We start from the raw sequence: 15,295 nt of genomic DNA, 5'->3' as shown, positions 1-15,295 counted from the left end.
CAATTATTGAGGGTTGTTTTACTTTAAATATAAATATTTAAAATACTGCATGATTACTGTATCACCAATACCTTGTTGTTTTATTACCCGCAAATTAGGCTGTGCCACAACATCAAAATGTTATTAGGAGATTAAACAGTTTTGTTGCCCACAGCGTGTACGCCAATGCTCTTAACTTAAATGCTATTATAATAAATGAAAAATGAACATAATAATTATTAGTAAAAATACAGCTAGGTGAAACATCATGACAGATTATAGAATATATCATGAGTATGTAAATTATTATACTACGGGCACTCTTGGCTATATATTCCACAATAATGGGAGTGGAGCACTCTCAGTGATGGCATTGTGGGATTGTTGCAATTTGCATTGAGATAATAACCAACAGATTTCCATGTATCATACGATTATCATTTTTTTTTATAAAACGGGCTATTTTTGTTTCCGTAGTGGATTACTTCAATTCTATTATCATTCGCAGAATGGGGATGTTTAGGTTGCCGTTGTTACGAATCGCTGACCTAAATCGACTTGTGCGTGAAGAGAGACGTGTTGAGGAGTAGCGCTTCTATTTAACTGTCCTCTCTCCTCTCTCTCTTCTCCTCTCTCGTGTGTCGATAGGGAAGCTGTCCGCTCATGGTGAGCGCCACGTGCGGCACGACGGTTCTAGGTCCTATGACAACCTGATGAGCATCGCTGACGTGTGTGAAAAACACCAGGTCTGGATGCATGTCGACGTAAGTACGCAGCGGTGTGACCGAAATCAGTATTCGCCATGACTTCTTTTAAGAGGGTTTTAAGTTTTTTTAACATGCAGAATCGTTGAACGAATACGCAACTATGCTGGAAATTGGTCACAATCGTTGTATAGAATGTTAATATTTCTATAGGGTGTATTTCCTCGTTCTTTGCCGAGTGCAATTTCTGATAATATTTTTTATAATATTCAGTTCTTGCTGTCGCTCTATCACGTATGGATCTCCTTTATGTGGATGTGTATTATATATTATTGCCTGCACCCACGCTCGCCTCAACTTACATAGGGCGCATGTCACCACCATGCATCGTTCGCTGCATTCATTTACCGTGCTTGTTGTATCACTGTGTAGGCCTGCTGGGGAGGGCATCTGCTGTCCGCCGTCACAGAGGTTTGCTGGAGGGAATAGAAAGGTAAAATTTCTTCTACGATCCCCTCGATACGAGCGATGTGTGTGTGTACGCCCTATAATTACCAGCAGCTCGTTTATTCCTGTCTACTATATACATTTGATGTTGTTCTATATATGGCGGCACCTACTCACTGCAGCCTCGTCCGTCAAGGCTGCGCGCAGATGCTTTGATATATACATACATATATATATATATATTATTATATATATATATAATAATATATTAGGTATTAAAAATGTTAAGAGGTGATTTCAAATTAGTTCTCGAGCACGTTACACCTGTCTGGGTTTTTTTTATGTGTGCCTGCAGTGTGGTCAAAAAACTGAATTGAAATTTGTGTGTATAGAAATCACTGCGCATCGGTGGTTGTACCGTTGATTGCACTATGATGCACGCGAGGCTAGTGGAATACCTAACTAGTACATGATTACTTGCAGGGCAAGATTCCGTGGCCTGACAATCCGCATAAGATGTTTGGCGCACCGTTACAGTGTTCAGCATTGCTGTTTGAAAGAAAAAGTAAGGGCGCCCTTCTCTCTCACTATCATTGCGCATATTTTACCAAATCAGTCTTTTTATTTTCGCAAAGAAAGATGCCTCTATTTCATTTTCGTTTTACTAATATTAGGTATGATTTGACATTACACAACTTGCAAGTACTGCGTATCAAAGTTATACACAGCCATGCACAATTCCAGCGCGACAAATGGCTACTTTCTACGGTGCGTACAGCGATTGGTACAATGGTGTGGGTGCTAATTCTAGCACGTAATTATAATTGTCGGTTCTGTCCCACCTTTCAAATCTGTCAAACGTCTGCAAGTTGCCTGGTATCTATAAGCGAACAAACCAGCGCACACCACGCACGCACACGGCACACGCACGCACGACAGCCGGACAGATACAGACACACACACACGCAACGCATACATACGCATATAAGGCAACACAATCGCACTACGTCTTGGGGTATTCACCATGGTTCGCCTGCGGCTAAGATGCTAGTAACTTATCAACAATACAAATCTTATGGCTTTCTGGCAAAATTAATAGCGTCTAGAAATACAGGGTTTTCGTTTTATTGTGCAAACGTTGACTTAGCACCCCGTAACTCGTCTATCATTTTATTATGTGTAAACGACTAGACTTTTTTGTGAAGCTGACAACCATTATAAGCAGGTAGCATAGGATGGTAGCTAATTTTTGCGCAGCTGTAATCGGAACCATTTCAATTTTAAAAACACATAAATTAAGTTATTTATCGCAGTGTGAAAAGACACTTTTCGGCTCATGAGATTTAGTCATGTTATACATAGTAATCACTAGGGTGTAATATTGTGCTGACGTGACTGCGGTGCAAGCCTAAATTTCACACAGCAACAGCGTTTTATAGTATTAACAGGGTCGCTGGCGCCGTTGTATAATAATGAAGTAATTAGATAAATATAAAAATGTAATGTTCTCATTGCATGACGGCAGAACTACGTAACACATGTAGTGGTGAATATATATCTAATTATACATATATGTTATAGACGTAATGTTGAAAAACCACACACCAAAATGGATGTAACAGGTATATGACGGCGGTCGCCGTTAGGTTGGCCATACCGATTGTTAGTCACGGACCGGACTAGATCGCAAGTTCATCGTTGGGATTTTTTTTTACGCAACTCCGGCAAATGCTTGCTCGGGTTGCCCGGGTTCGCTTTTTTCAAGTATCATGAATTGTATGGGTTTTATACTGTGGATTGTTACAAATTATATGGCGGAGGAAGAAATCCTTAACACCGAACGTGTCGCATTTGTTAAATATTGACAATTAATATAATAATCGAAAGGTTAGTTGCAAGTCCATATGTTGGACGCTGTCATCTCGATTTTTATAATACATGAGAATGAGCAGAGGGAATGATCCACGCATTTAGGGGGGGGGGTCGCTCATCACCGGCAGTGCTGCAGTGTCATAGATAGCAATAGTTAAAGACTCGGCGCATTGCACTGTATTCATGGCCACTTCCATAGTTTTCTACAGCATATTTACTGATTGCAATATAATTGATTGGCCTTAAGATCAGTCTAAGTCGTTTTTGGCTCCATGTAGATTCTGTGATATCGCAACCTGTAGTGGTACACATATTCATGACAGTTGGTGTCTTTGTTTTCCATCAGGGGCTTCTGGCAGCCATTGCAACTGCGCCGGTGGCAACGTAACCTATTTCAGCAGGACAAGTTCTATGATGTATCGTACGACAGCAGGCGACAAGTCGGTGCAATGTGGCCGGAAGGTGGCACGTGTTCAAACTCTGGCTATAACTGGAGGCGAAGGCGACCGGGGAGCTTGAGCAACTGATCGACGAATCGCGTAACTCAATGGCAGGCGTACTTATCTAGCCTTAAGGCAGCTTGCCTGCATACATACCTACCTACCTGCATACATACGTACCTACCTGACTACCTGCATACATACCTGCGCTACATACCTACCTACCTGCATACATACCTACCATGCCTATACCTACCTGCCTGCCTGCAGCATGAGCTGCCTACCTTAACCAACGCCACCTAAATCACTAATAGTGCCACCCACCACGATGCGTCGTCCACCCGTAGCCCCCACCGCATGCCGTCCCACCGTATTCCCACCAATGCTTTAGCCCAGCGTATCCCAATAGAACCGGTATCCCCACCCACAACTCACTCACTCACTGACTTCTCACTTTACCTTGCTGCCGTATATACTGAGGAAGAACTGCACAGTTGCAATCACCGTATAGCCAAACGCGGTATTAGTTTGTCCAATACTCACTGCTGGTTATCATTACAAACAAGACCTTGAAATCGGTTAATGTTGATATGTATCAACGTATCATTCGGCCGTAAATGTCATCCACGAGTCAAGCGACTGACGTAAACATTTTTGCGGTCCGAATGTTTTGGATGCCAGGTGAAAACGGGGTGTCAGCGTGTAACCACGGCGACGGACTAAACATTGGAAATAGAGTAAACACACGTCTAATCACGGGACGCACGTGACAGCCTTGACAAAAAGTTTCTTAAACACGAAGCAGTCGCAAGTTTACGAAATCACTGATGATAGCATTGGCGTATACGGCGAGCATGCGTGCAAAAATGCTCTGGTGCACTATAAAATCATGTATCACACAGCGCCGCGCTTGACCGGCAGCGGTTTGAAGACTGTAAACAACTGTCTGACTGATTTCTTGACTGCGGATTTCAAATTAGACATTTCTTAGTAACAGGCAGCAGTGATATTGACAAACTAATACGCGTTTGGTTATAAGGGAATGTAATACTTATTAACTACAGGCATAGGTGCCAGTTACTCTAGCATATCGTCAACATTGGCTTAATCCAAGTGGACCTAATTATTCGCTGCCGAACACACTTTACTGTGATCCGGCATGGCCGTAAAGTTGTATATTGTAGCAGCCACAGTCACACTGGCATGTTTATATAGAGCAGTAAACGGGCCATTGAACAGACCGGCGACTTGGTTCTAACCGCTATGGAAATGCCAAGAATACATAGTCAATCACAATCTCCGACCACCCATATAATAAGCGGTTGACGATGCCGCCTCCCTATAATGCCGAGTAGCGCAGGCATACGAATGATCGCATTTTCCGGGTCCGCAGACTTTCGACAGACCGGATTGTCTGGGAACAATTTTCCATGCAACTCAGGTGAGCCGTGTGATATAAGATGAAAGCGCCTCCACCCTCTAATCTGCTCCAGAAGTGCCTATCCAGCCAGTCGCGAGGCATTGTGCGCGTAGAAAAGAGATTCGGGAGGTAATATGCGCACAGAAATATAATCGCGATTTTAATGTGTGCGCGGGGGGATGGGCGGCCGCCTCCACGCTCGCCATGGCCAGATCGCGAAACAGTGTTTGCTTTGTAGTTTCCACGCGTGACGAGAATCTAAAATATATAGCGTGAGTGGAAAGCGAAAGTTTCCCGGCGATTACACGCAACGTCCTCTTGCGGGTGGAAGGATTGCCCGCCGGCTGTCACGAGGTGGCTACTGATAATTCCTGGGCGTCACCTTCAAGGTCTTCCTCACGACGGGGCCGCTACTACTGATTATCAGCCTCCGCCTAATGCGCTAATGCCGCCAGGCACATTCTGGCGCGCCTGGCACCACGTGCATTTCTGTTGGCAAGACGTTGTTCGCCCTGAAGGCGCGGTATACCGGAGACGGCGTGTAACAAGCCTGCTGAATAGTTGTGGCGCGTCCATTCAAGCTGCTCGTCATGAGTTCTGTTATTAGAATTAAGGCATCGAAGTGCCGTGGATAGCATCGAACAATCAGCAAGTCACCTGCGTGCGCCTTCGCGATTATACGTTATTCGACCGCGCCCATCGCCTACCGTTAAACGGCGCTCGCTGAGCCCGTCTGTCAGCAGACGTGTTGCAATCCGCTCCATCACTGCTCGCAGCTTTACAACAGAGCTTGCGAGTGCTGCGCGAACCGCTTACGTATCGTAGCTCTTGTACTAGCTCTCTCTGTCCACTTGGATTGGCTTTTTTAAGAATTTTGTTGCCGACAAAAGTTCCGATCCAATGCTTCTGCAAATCACTGCATCGCAACAGCTAGCGTCGATATAGACTAGTTGATATAGACTAGTTGATATAGACTAGTTGAATGATAGATACTAGTTGATAAGACTAGTTGATATAGACATGAGTTGATATAGACTAGTTGATATAGAACTAGTCGATAATAAGACTAGTTTGATATAGCCGCTCCACGAATGTGTGTGTGTGTGTGTGCGTGCGTGTGTGTGTGTGTGCGTGTGTGTGTGCGTGTGTGTGTGTACGTGTGTTTGATCCGCTCATGTTCAACGGTTGATAATCTCTCGGATAATCGGGCCGGTTTCGTGATATCTGTCGCAGCCCTTCATGTATACTGACGTCACCTCACGCGAGGTTGCTCTCCCGTCGCTGTTTCCCGATAATCTTCGAACGCCTTTTTTCGGCGCGTAAACTGTGGTGTTATTTCCTTGAAAAAGCTCACTCGTGCGAGTTGTCCTCCAAGGTTGAAAGTGTCGGGATCTGTTTTGGTCTTTTTCCGAGAAGAGAAAGCAGTAGGCGGGCACCAGTGACCTCGGCTATCTCCGGGTTCCTTATTTCGGCAACATCGCGCCTCTCACTATTGGCGCTGTCTGCACGCGCATGAATTCACAGCATGTATAGCTTCTGAACTTTTCTTCGTATGAGATCACAACATCTCTAGATACACGGGAAGACGTATAACTGAGCCTAAGGATAATTGTGTAATGATACGTCACCGGGATCATGACGTATCAATTGGCTGGTGTTTGGATAGGTTCCAGATCCTTTTTCTGTTCCAAGGCTACAATTAGCACCTGTAATTTCTACGATAAAAGAGTGGCCTTCATACTTTGGGTAGTAATTAGAGCCTGACCTGCCCGTCGACTAATGATGGCGTGTGAATTGACTACGCAGGTGTTAACATCTCGGATTTCTGTGTCTATTATTTGGCGTTCCACTGCGCAGGTGGCACCGAAAATCAAAGAGAGGATGATCATGGAGGGGACGATGATGGTTGGCTACCAGCCGCTGAAGGAGAAAGGCTTTCCTAACTTTTTCCGAATGGTCGTGACTGGATGGCCACCGCGCAGCAGCAAAGACATGGATTTTGTGATTGATGAGATCGAGCGAATCGGCATTGGCATGTAGTTGACGCACATGCAGTGCTATTCCCACGTCGAAGCGTAGCAACTGTACTTATGTGTAAACCTAAATAAACCGTTAGATTGTTATACACACACACACACACACACACACACACACACACACACACACACACACACACACACACACACACACACACACACACACACACATCACACACACACACACACACACATTTTCCATGCAGAAATACAAACCATCCCCGTACTAGGCATGCGTGCGTTGAGGAAATGTGTTTGGAGGACAAGATTTCATGGATTTAATGATGGATAATACCAAGAGCTAATACGTTGCCGGGAAGCACAGTTCACAAATACTAATGACGTTTTCGATTTCTTTTGAAATCTGTCTAGTAGACAGATTAAGGCAGTATCCTCTTTGCGTTTTGTACAGGTACTTAGCGGAGCAGCTGCGAATTCGAGATGGGTTCCGCCTAGTTATTCCGAAGGTAAGTAGATTGTTGACTCAAAAATTAAGTTCGCAATGATTATATTGTATAAATCCCGTAAGATTGCATCGATTTCAATGTTCACATATATATATGTGTGTGTGTGTGTGTGTGTGTGTGTGTGTGCGTACATGTGTGTGTGTGTGTGTGTGTGTGTGTGTGTGTGTGTGTGTGTGCGCACGCGCGCATCTGTGTCTGTAGGAGGCTGGGAAGGGGGAAGGTTGCATACGGACTCAGGTCGTTGCAGCGCTGCTAAGTCTTCCTCTACTAAGCGGGTTATTACATTAGCAGCAGCAGGAGCAATGACCGCCTTCAAAAACCTACAATATCAGTAACTGTCTGAAAGCCGATGGAAATCTAAGAAAGTGCGGGACAGGGCAAGAGAAGTCATAGCAAAAAGTGACAGAGTAAGCGAATATAGTAAAAGAGAGACATCGCACGAGATGAAGTGTGAAAGAGGGGGTAGAACGAGAGTGAGATTAAGTGTGAAAGAGGGGGTAGAACGAGAGTGACATGAGGTTGCGGGTGGAGGGGGAGGGGTAGACATACACATAAACGTATATATGCGCAGATATTCTTCAGTTTAACACAATCACAGACGTGGCCATCAATTCGACTGCAGGCTGCCAAACGAACATATATAAATCGGCTTGCAATCTGTGGTGATAAAACTCGTTTTCGGCAGATTTAAAATCGCTAAGATTGATGGTTGCGAAATTTCCAAATGTTCCACGTAAAAAATCCCGTCATGTTTCAACGCATGGGAGCGACACAGAGGATAACCTGTTACAAAGGACCTTGCATTGTTCATCGGTGCGTTCATAAAGATGAGGTAAAAATTATTAATAAGTTCTCAAATCGTGTGATGATAAGTAGAGGATTCACTAAAAAGTGGTTATACGTGAATAAAATGTAAAAATAGCTTTTTAATTATTACAGCATGTCAAAGTTAACACGCTTGTTATTCGCGATATTCGCCTATCGTAATAATATATATATATATATATATATATATATATATAATTATTAAGGGTTGTTTTACTTATAATAAATATTTAAAATACTGCATGATTACTGTATCACCAATACCCTGTTGTTTTATTACCCGCAAATTAGGCTGTGCCACAACATCAAAATGTTATTAGTAGATTAAACTAGTTTGTTGCCCAGCGTGTTTGCCAATGCTCTTAACTTAAATGCTATTATAATAAATGAAAAGTGAACATAATAATTATTAGTAAAAATACAGCTAGGTGAAACATCATGACAGATTATAGAATATATCATGAGTATGTAAATTATTATGCTTCGGGCATTCTTGGCTATATATTCCACAATTAATGGAGTGGAGCACTCTCAGTGATGGCCTTGTGGGATTGTTGCAATTTGCATTGAGATATAACCAACAGATTTCCATTGTACATACGATTACCATTTTTTTTTTATAAACGGGCTATTTTGTTTCAGTAGTGGATTACTTCAATTCTATTATTATTCGCAGAATGGGGGTGTTTACGTTGCCGTTGTTACGATCGCTGACACTAAATCGACGTGTGCGTGAAGAGAAACGTGTTGAGGAGTAGCGCTTCTAATTAACTATCCTCTCTTTCTCTCTCTCTCGTGTGTCGATAGGGAAGCTGTCCGCTCATGGTGAGCGCTACGTGCGGCACAACGGTTCTAGGTTCCTATGACAACCTGATGAGCATCGCTGACGTGTGTGAAAAACATCAGGTCTGGATGCATGTCGACGTAAGTACGCAGCGTGTGACCGAAATCAGTATTCGCCACGACTTCTTTTAAGAGGGTTTTAAAGATTTTTTAACATGCAGAATCGTTGAACGATACGCAACTATGCTGGAAATTGGTCACAATCGTTGTATAGAATGTTAATATTTCTATAGGGTCTATTTCCTCGGTTCTTTGCCGAGTGCAATTTCTGATAATATTTTTTATAATATTCAGTTCTTGCTGTCGCTCTATCACGTATGGATCTCCTTTATGTGGATGTGTATTATATATTATTGCTGCACCCACCTCGCCTCACTTACATAGGGCCATGTCACCCACCATGCATCGTTCGCTGCATTCACCGTGCTTGTTGTATCACTGTGTATAGGGTTGCTGGGGAGGGGCAGCTCTGCTGTCACGCCGTCACAGAGGTTTGCTGGAGGGAATAGAAAGGTAAAATATTCTTTCTACGATCCCCCTCGATACGAGCGATGTGTGTGTGTACGCCCTATAATTACCAGCAGCTCGTTTATTCCTGTCTACTATATACATTTGATGTTGTTCTATATGGCGGCACCTACTCACTGCAGCCTCGTCGTCAAGGCTGCGCGCAGATGCTTTGATATATACATACATATATATATATATATATATATATATATATATATATATATATATATATATATTAGGTATTAAAACTGTTAAGAGGTGATTTCAAATTAGTTCTCGAAGCACGTTGCACCTGTCTGGGTTTTTTTATGTTGCCCTGCAGTGTGGTCAAAAACTGAATTGAAATTTGTGTGTATAGAAATCACTGCGCATCGGTGGTTGTACCGTTGATTGACTATGATGCACGCGAGGCTAGTGGAATACTAACTAGTACATGATTCTTGCAGGGCAGATTCCGTGGCCTGGAATCCGCATAAGATGTTTGGCGCACCGTTACAGTGTTCAGCATTGCTGTTGAAAGAAAAAGTAAGCGCCCCTCTCTCTCACTATCATTGCGCATATTTTACCCCACTAGTCTTTTTTATTTTCGCAAAGAAAGATGCCTCTATTTCATTTTCGTTTCACTATGTTAGGTATGACTTGACATTACAAACTTGCAAGACTGCGTATAAAGTTACAAGCAGCACATCCCACAAGACAATGGCTACTTTCTACGTGGCGTAACACGATTGGTACGAATGGTGTAGGGTGCTAATTCTACACGTAATTATAGATTTTCAGTTCTGTCACTTTCAAATCTGTCAACGTCTGCAAGTTGGTGGTATCTATAAATACGAAAATAAAAACGAAAATACGAAATAAAGCGAACACACGCACGCACGCACGCACGCACGCACGCAGACACACAGAGACAGACACAGACACACACGGACAGACAGACAGACAGACAGCCGGACAGATATAGACACACACACACACGCACGCATACATACGCATATAGCACACAAACGCACCTGCGCTTGGGAGTATGTCATCATGGTTCGCTGCGGCTAGGTGCTATAACTTCACAATACAAACTTATGGCTCTGGCAAAATTAATAGCGTCTAGGACATACAGGGTTTTCGTTTTATTGTGCAAACGGTTGACTTAGCACCCCTACTCGTCTATCATTTTATTTGTGTAAAAGACTAGATTTTTGTGAAGCTGACAGACCATATAAGCAGGTAGCATAGGTGGTAGTAATTTTGCGCACTGTAATCGGACCATTTCAATTTTAAACATGAAATTAAGTTATTTATCGCGTGTGAAAGATTTTCGGCTCATGAGATTTATCATGTTATACATAGTAAATCACTAGGGGTGTATATTGTGCTGACGACGTGGGTGCAACCTAAATTTCACCAGCAACACGTTTTATAGTATTAACAGTGGTCGCTGGCCGCCGTTGTATCTAATGAAGTAATTAGATAAATATAAAAATGTAATGTTCTCATGCATGACCAGAACTACGTAACACATGTATGTGGTGAATATATATCTAATTATACATATAGTTATAGTACATGTGAAAACCAAACACCAAATGGATGTAAAGGTATATGACGATCGGTCGCGTTAGGGTTGGCCATACCGATTGTTAGTCACGTGGACCGACTAGATCGCAAGTTCATGTTGGGATTTTCTTTTACGCAATCCGGCAATGTTGCTCGGTTCCACGGGTTCTTTTTCAGTTCATGATTTGTATGGGTTTTACTGTGATTTGTTACAAATTATATGCGGAGGAAGAAATCCTTAACACCACGTCGCATTTGTTAATATTAAATTAATATAATATCGAAGTCTAGTGCAGTCTCATAAGTTGACGACGCTGTCATCTGATTTTTATAATACATGAGAATGAGCAGAGGGAATGATTCACGCATTTAGGGGGGGGGGGTCCCTCATCACCGGGCAGTGCTGCAGTGTCATAGATAGCAATAGTTAAGACTCGCGCATATGCACTGTTTCATGCCACTTTCATAGTTTTCTACAGCAATTTACTGATTGCAATATAATTGATTGCCTTTAAAATCAGTCTAAGCGTTTTGGCTCCATGTATGATTCTTTGATACCAACCTGTAGTGGGTACAGTATCATGACAGTTGTGTTTTTGTTTTCATCAGGGGCTTCTGCACCATTGCAACTGCGCCGGTGCAACGTACCTATTTCAGCAGGACAAGTTCTATGATGTATCGTACGACACAGGCGACAAGTCGGTGCAATGTGGCCGGAAGGTGGACGTGTTCAAACTCTGGCTATACTGGAAGGCGAAGGGCGACCGGGGAGCTGAGCAACTGATTGACAATGCGTACTCAAATGCAGCGTACGTTATCTAGCCTTAGCAGCTTACCTGCATACATACCTACCTACCTGCATACATACCTACCTACCTACCTGCCTACCTGCATACATACCTGCCTACATACCTACCTACCTGCATACATACCTACCTGCCTGCGTACATACCTACCTACCTGCATACGTACCTACCTGCCTATACCTACCGGCCTGCCTGCCTGCATGCCTGCCTACCTACCAACCCACCTAATCACTAATAGCCACCCACCCACTGCCTCGTCCACCGTATCCCCCACCCACTGCCTCGTCCACCGTATTCCCCACCAACTGCTTTACCCACCGTATCCCCCAATAACCGTATCCCCACCCACCACTCACTCACTGACTTCTCACTTACTTGCTGCCTATATCTGAGGAAGACTCACAGTTGCAATCACCGTATAGCCAAACGCGTATTAGTTTGTCCAATATCACTGCTGGTTACATTACAAACAAGACTTGAAATCGGTTCATGTTGATATGTATCAACGTATCATTTACGTGCCGTAAATGTCATCCACGAGTCAAGCGATGACGTAAACATTTGTGCGGCCCGTATGTTTTGGATGCCAGGTGAAACGGAGGTGTCAGCGGTGTAACCACGGCCACGGACTAAACATGGAAATAGAGTAAAACACACGTACTAATCACGGACGCACGTGGACAGCCCTGACAAAAAGTTCCTTATCACGAGCGTCCACGTTTACGAAATCACTGATGATAGCATTGCGTACGGCCGAGCATGCGTGCAAAAATGTCTGGTGCACTATAAATCTGTATCACACCCGCTTCGCCGGCAGCGGTTTGAAACTGTAAACAACTGATTTTTGGACTGCGGATTTCAATTAGACATTTCTTAGTAACCAGCAGTGATATTGGACAAACTAATACGCGTTTGGTTATAAGGGAATGTACTTATTAACTACACAAGGTGCCAGTTACTCTAGCATTCGTCAACATTGCATAATCAATGGCCATATTATTCCTTTAACTACACAAGGTGCCAGTTACTCTAGCATTCGTCAACATTGCATAATCAATGGACCTATTATTCCTGCCAAACCAATCTAGCTGCGATCCGGCATGGCCGTAAAGTTGTATTGTAGCAGCCACACACCTGGCATGTTTATATAGACAGTAAACGGGCATTGAACAGACCCGAATTGTTCTAACCACTATGGAAATGCCATAATACATACAATCACATACAGACCACCATATAATAGCGGTTGACATGCGCTCCCTATATCCAGTAGCCAGGCTACGAATGGAAGCATTTTCCGGGGTCCGCAGACTTTCGACAGACCGGATTGTCTGGGAACACATTTTCGCATGCAACTCAGGTGAGCGCGTGTGATATAAGATGACAGCGCCTCCACCCTCTATCTGCTCCAGAAGTGCCTATCCCACAGTCGGCGAGCATTGTGCGCGTAGAAAAGAGATTCGGGAGGTAATATGCGCACAGAAATATAATCGGCATTTAATGTGTGTCGCGGGGGGGATGGCGGCCGCCTTCCACGCCTCGCCATGGCCAGATCGCGAACAGTGTTTGCTTTGTAGTTCCACGCGTGACGAGAAATTCTAATATATAGCGTTGAGTGGAAAGCGAAAGTTTCCCGGCGATTGACACGCAACGTCTCTATGCGCGGGTGGAAGGATTGCGCGCCGGCTGTACAGGAGTGGCGCTGATGAATTCCTGGGGCGTCACCTTCAAGGTCTTCCTCACGGACGGGTGCCGCTACTACTGATTATCAGCCTCCGCCTATGCGGCTAATGCCGCCAGGCACATTCTGCGCGGCCTGGCCACCACGTGCATTTCTGTTGGCAAGACGTGTGTTCGCCCTGAAGGCGGTCATACCGGAGACGGCGTGTAACAAGCGCTGCTGAATAGTTTGTGGCGCGTCCATTCAAGCTGCCTCGTCATGAGTTCTGTTATTAGATAAGGCATCGAAGTGCCGTGGATAGCATCGACATTCCAGCAAGTCACCTGCGTGCGCCTTCGCGATTATACGTTATTCGACCGCGCCCATCGCCTACCGTTAAACGGCCGCTCGCTGAGCCCGTCTGTCAGCTAGACGTGTTGCAATCCGCTCCATCACTGCCCGCACCTTTACAACAGAGCTTGCGAGTGCTGCGCGAACCGCTTACGTATCGTAGCTCTTGTACTAGCTCTCTCTGTCACTTGGATTGGCTTTTTTTAAGAATTTTTGTTGCCGACAAAAGTTCCGACTCCAATCTTCTGCAAATCACTGCATCGCAACAGCTAGCGTCGATATAGACTAGTTGATATAGACTAGTTGATATAGACTAGTTGATATAGACTAGTTGATAAAGACTAGTTGATATAGACTAGTTGATATAGACTAGTTGATATAGACTAGTCGATATAGACTAGTTGATATAGACTAGTTGATATAGACTAGTTGATAAAGACTAGTTGGTGCCTTTTCCCCCTTTTTTCTCGTGAAGCTATCACAATTGCGTCATATGTGAAGCCCATTGCCAATATGCGTTTACACATCTACGGTTATTACATGGCACATGGGTATACGAGGAACACACAGTGTCTGCGTGAAAAATATAAACTGGAGCATGCTACCTCACTGGCGCATGCATGCTGGTACACACATACACACACACACACGCGCACGCACGCACGCACGCACGCACGCACACACACACACACACACACACACACACACACACACGCGCGCGCGCACGCACCGCCCGCACGCACGCACGCACGCACACACACACACACACACACACACTACACACACGCGCGCGCGCACGCACGCCCGCACGCACGCACGCACGCACACACACACACACACACACACATTTTCCATGCAGAAATACAAACCATCCCCGTACTAGGCATGCGTGCGTTGAGGTAAATGTTTTGGAGCGCACAGAGATTTCATGGATTTAATGATGGAATAATACCAAGAGCTAATAGTTGCCGGGAAGCAAGTTTCACAAACTAGCTAATGACGTTTGTTTCTTTTGCAAATCTGTCTAGTAGACAGATGTAAGGCATTATCTGTTTGCGTTTATGTAGCAGGTACTTAGCGAGCAGCTAGCGAATGTCGAGATGGTTCCGCCTAGTTATGCGCGAAGGTAGTAGAGTTGTTACTCAAAAATTAAGTTTCGCAATGAGTATATTGTATAAATCTTCGTAAGATTGCATGCGATTTCCATGTTCACATATATATATGTGTCGTGTGTGTGTGGTGTGTGTCGTGTGTGTGGCGTGTGCTGTGCGTGTGGCTGTGACGTGTGCGTGTGCGTGTGCGTGTGCGTGTCGTGTGCGTGTGACGTGTGCAGTGTGCGCGTGCGTGGCGTGTGCGTGTGCGTGGCGGTGTGCGTGTGCGT

General features: G+C 44.4%; 1 protein-coding gene across 1 annotated transcript in view; it reads left to right on the top strand.

The window, feature by feature from the left end:
- The window catches only part of LOC106820898 (cysteine sulfinic acid decarboxylase-like), a 64,416-nt gene extending 49,387 nt beyond the window's left edge, over positions 1-15,029 (top strand). The window contains exons 7-11 of the mRNA XM_014825498.1: positions 8,998-9,114; positions 9,482-9,546; positions 9,990-10,068; positions 11,707-11,906; positions 14,985-15,029. Coding sequence (XP_014680984.1) covers positions 8,998-9,114; positions 9,482-9,546; positions 9,990-10,068; positions 11,707-11,906; positions 14,985-15,003 — 480 coding nt within the window. The 3' untranslated portion in view covers positions 15,004-15,029. The remainder of the gene's footprint in view (positions 1-8,997; positions 9,115-9,481; positions 9,547-9,989; positions 10,069-11,706; positions 11,907-14,984) is intronic.
- Positions 15,030-15,295: the final 266 nt, after the last annotated feature.

The sequence above is a fragment of the Priapulus caudatus genome, unplaced genomic scaffold (assembly GCF_000485595.1).
Source record: "Priapulus caudatus unplaced genomic scaffold, Priapulus_caudatus-5.0.1 Scaffold3, whole genome shotgun sequence".
NCBI classification, from domain to species: Eukaryota; Metazoa; Priapulida; class Priapulimorpha; order Priapulimorphida; family Priapulidae; genus Priapulus; species Priapulus caudatus.
The sequence above is the reverse complement of the archived record's forward strand: the minus strand, read 5'-3'. Positions and strand labels throughout refer to the sequence as shown.